This window comes from Botryllus schlosseri, chromosome 2 (assembly GCF_051294905.1).
Source record: "Botryllus schlosseri isolate E-star chromosome 2, Bs_hap1, whole genome shotgun sequence".
In the NCBI taxonomy this organism is placed as follows: domain Eukaryota; kingdom Metazoa; phylum Chordata; class Ascidiacea; order Stolidobranchia; family Styelidae; genus Botryllus; species Botryllus schlosseri.
The window spans coordinates 38,857,918-38,860,869 of NC_137237.1; the positions used below are offsets into that span (position 1 = coordinate 38,857,918).

The window sequence follows — 2,952 nt, forward strand, 5'->3', positions numbered from 1 at the left end:
CCTAATTACAACTATCACTACGTCTGCGTTCAATCTATTTGCTGGTCTTGAAAATCGCAACGTATATATCGGTGATTCCAAACGCCAAGCTCAAAGATCGCCCTTTTGCGAAGCTCATTGATCCCTGAAGAGTAGGCTACATAACACAGAATAGACAGTTATTTTCTATTCCATGAATAGCTCATGCAGACTAGCGCTACACGCATGGACGAATACTTGTCATATAACGGGATACATCTTGAGGTCTACAGGTGATACGCCTTTAGAGATTACGTCTGTGAAGAGCACGTACCGAAAAAATGTTACCGGCCATAAAATAACGGCGAACAGTCAAGCACATATTAATCGCAATAAGTACAATATCACACCTCACTTTCGCTGGGGCGCGAAATTGGACGGTGTGTTCATGTCTATGCCTCAAAATTAGAAATCCCTCATTCATGCTTCCAAGGCTTTGTGAACGATTGTAAAGTGCAATACACCCCGGTTATAATCAGCGAGCAATTGCCTCATTGTATGACGGAATACGGTCTCACGTGTTCCGTCATATCACGGTGATGTCGTCTCATGGCGGGTAGCACAATGAAACATTGCATTATGAGTGAGTCGGGAGCTGAATCGGGTTTAGAAGCACAGCTCTAAATTGTGCGTTTGGAGTACTTTAGTATTTTCATGCGGATCCATACGTACTTACGATGTTTGAAATTTAGCCCGACACCAGAAAAGGTTGAGAGCCATTGGTAGGCTACACAGTTACTTGAGTAGCTACGCATTGCTGAATCATGAATCAAGGAAGACAGAAATATTGAATAAGCGAGCAGGATTGCATGTAGTGTGCATGGCATATTCAACATTTAAAAATATTGTCACAGTTGCCAATCTAGTGAATGAAAAGTAACTTTTCCTTTCCACTCAGCCAAATCTTTTGTAAAGCGCTCGTTCTCGCTTGGTATTATCATCAAATATAGACTATTTTGTAAATTGGTTTGCAGTGAAAGTAGAGTTTATCAACTCGTAATAGTCATTCATTTCGTCCCACAATTTGACTAGGCCGTAAGGCTTCACTTTGTGATACGTTTTGATAGTTGAGAGACGGAAAGGAGTCGGATCTTTCAATCCCCAAGTCGCGAAAGTCTTTCCCCCGTTGCTTGGCCTGACTCCGACAGCTTTCGCCACCGTTCCCACGAAAGCGTCGCCGATCGGAAGTAGATACTTCCAAAAGGTGGCAATCCAACATCTCACCACCATACTTCCGCTAATTAAAAAACCACCTCCAGACACGTAAGGGGGGTAAAATTTATCTGGGTACAGTCGTATGCTGACGTAGTACCTCGAGGTATTCCTTCGGATTGGCGGTTGTCCAACAAGAATCGACCCGGTATATAAGTTTCTTTCTTTTTCGACCGGAAGCGAAATGAGAAAGTCCAGGATATTTCTCATATTCATGAGCATATCGTCATCGCCTTGCATTATAAAAGGCACGTCCGTACAGTGTGTAGCATACCATTGCCACAACAAGCAATGCTTCAAGCTTAAAGTGTGATAACCTTCCATGAAATCCCATTGTAAAATATCGGAATGTTTAGTCAACTCTTCCCATAGTATATCAGTACCTAAGTCTGTCTTGCAAGCGCCCAGCAGAAAAACTATTTTAACTCTGACACCCGTCGTGTTGAATATCCGCGATTCGTCGCCCCATGTCAGCCTGATCGCGTCTCTGCGATCGCCGTGATCGCAAGTGGACTTGATACCGATTAATAGGAAAACATCATTTTTGAAATCAAAACTGTCGGAACCACGCGGATCGTGCGTGTTGCTTAAACTAGCACAGGTGTTGTTATCGGCAATCATCAATCTGTAGTCTCTTCTTTGCGAAATGACTTCGTTAATGTTCTCGTTTATCATCAGGTTCGGGTCTGTGTATTTGTCCATGCTTTCAATGCCTGGCAGTGAATACTTGCTACTGGTGTTGAATTTCAAACTCTTCATCGCGTTCAGAGTGAAATTTAAATGGACAGCGAAACTGCCCTTTGCTTGATAGTATGTCCGGCCGGTATTGGCCACTTTTTCCCTCAAACGGCCGAATCTTACGGCGTCGGATAGATTCTGATTGTAACGAGACGCATGTCGCCTCATCCAACCTGTAAGAAATGTTTAGGTGATTAGAAATTAAACTACGCGTCGTGACGCGACAGCGTGCCTTCGGACGGGCTTAGAAATCACGACTAATCAAAATTGAAGTATTTCATTTTAAACAAACTTACGGTCCGGTTTGTTTAGGTATGAAACTGCATATATTGACCGGCTTGTTTTGCTGACGTTATGTCTGAAACCGCTGATTCCTGCGCTGCCAGAAACATAGTGTTCGTTGACAACAATGATCATTTATTTTCATTTCGTATCTGCCGACTTGTAGCACGGCCCCCGGTAAGACTTTTTTACGACAACACTCACGCGGATCAGGGGGCAAGGAGAAGCCTAGATAAACCTCTAACACTCGTTTGGGCAAACTTTTGAGCTCGCGGGCCGCATTCAACATCTGAATCCATGCGCGGGCCGCGCTATATAAAATTGGGATCATAAACCAAAACGCAATATGGCTGGTATTTGATTATACAATGAGGACATGGAGATAATATATATATATGCTTATTTGAAACATACCAAACATTGATATGATGATATCGTACGCGCGCCAGAAACAATGGCGAGATTTCATAGGCTGGTCGACCTCAATAACCAATTTGTCAAAACTATAGAGATGAAAGTCTGTTGTCCCGATTCTTAGCACAGGATTGAAATTTAAATCTGTGAGCAGTGATCAGTTCATAGATTTACTAATTCCACTTTTGTTTCAGTTCCAGGACACACAATGCTGACAGCATCATAACCATGTTAGCTTCAAACATGCTTCTTCTATATGTGTAAATTTCACTCCCCTTATCGTCATAT

At 42.7% G+C, this 2,952-nt stretch overlaps 1 protein-coding gene across 1 annotated transcript; it reads right to left on the reverse strand.

The window, feature by feature from the left end:
• On the reverse strand, positions 1-2,091 carry LOC145434626 (UDP-GlcNAc:betaGal beta-1,3-N-acetylglucosaminyltransferase 7-like). Its single transcript, XM_080311970.1, has one exon. The coding sequence runs from the start codon at positions 1,987-1,989 to the stop codon at positions 970-972; it is 1,020 nt and encodes a 339-aa protein (XP_080168096.1). The 5' UTR covers positions 1,990-2,091; the 3' UTR covers positions 1-969.
• Between the last annotated feature and the right edge of the window lie 861 nt (positions 2,092-2,952).

Coding starts and splice junctions, on each gene's coding strand:
- LOC145434626 (XM_080311970.1), bottom strand. CDS start 1,989: ATGAAGAGTTTGAAATTCAACACCAGTAGCAAGTATTCACTGCCAGGC.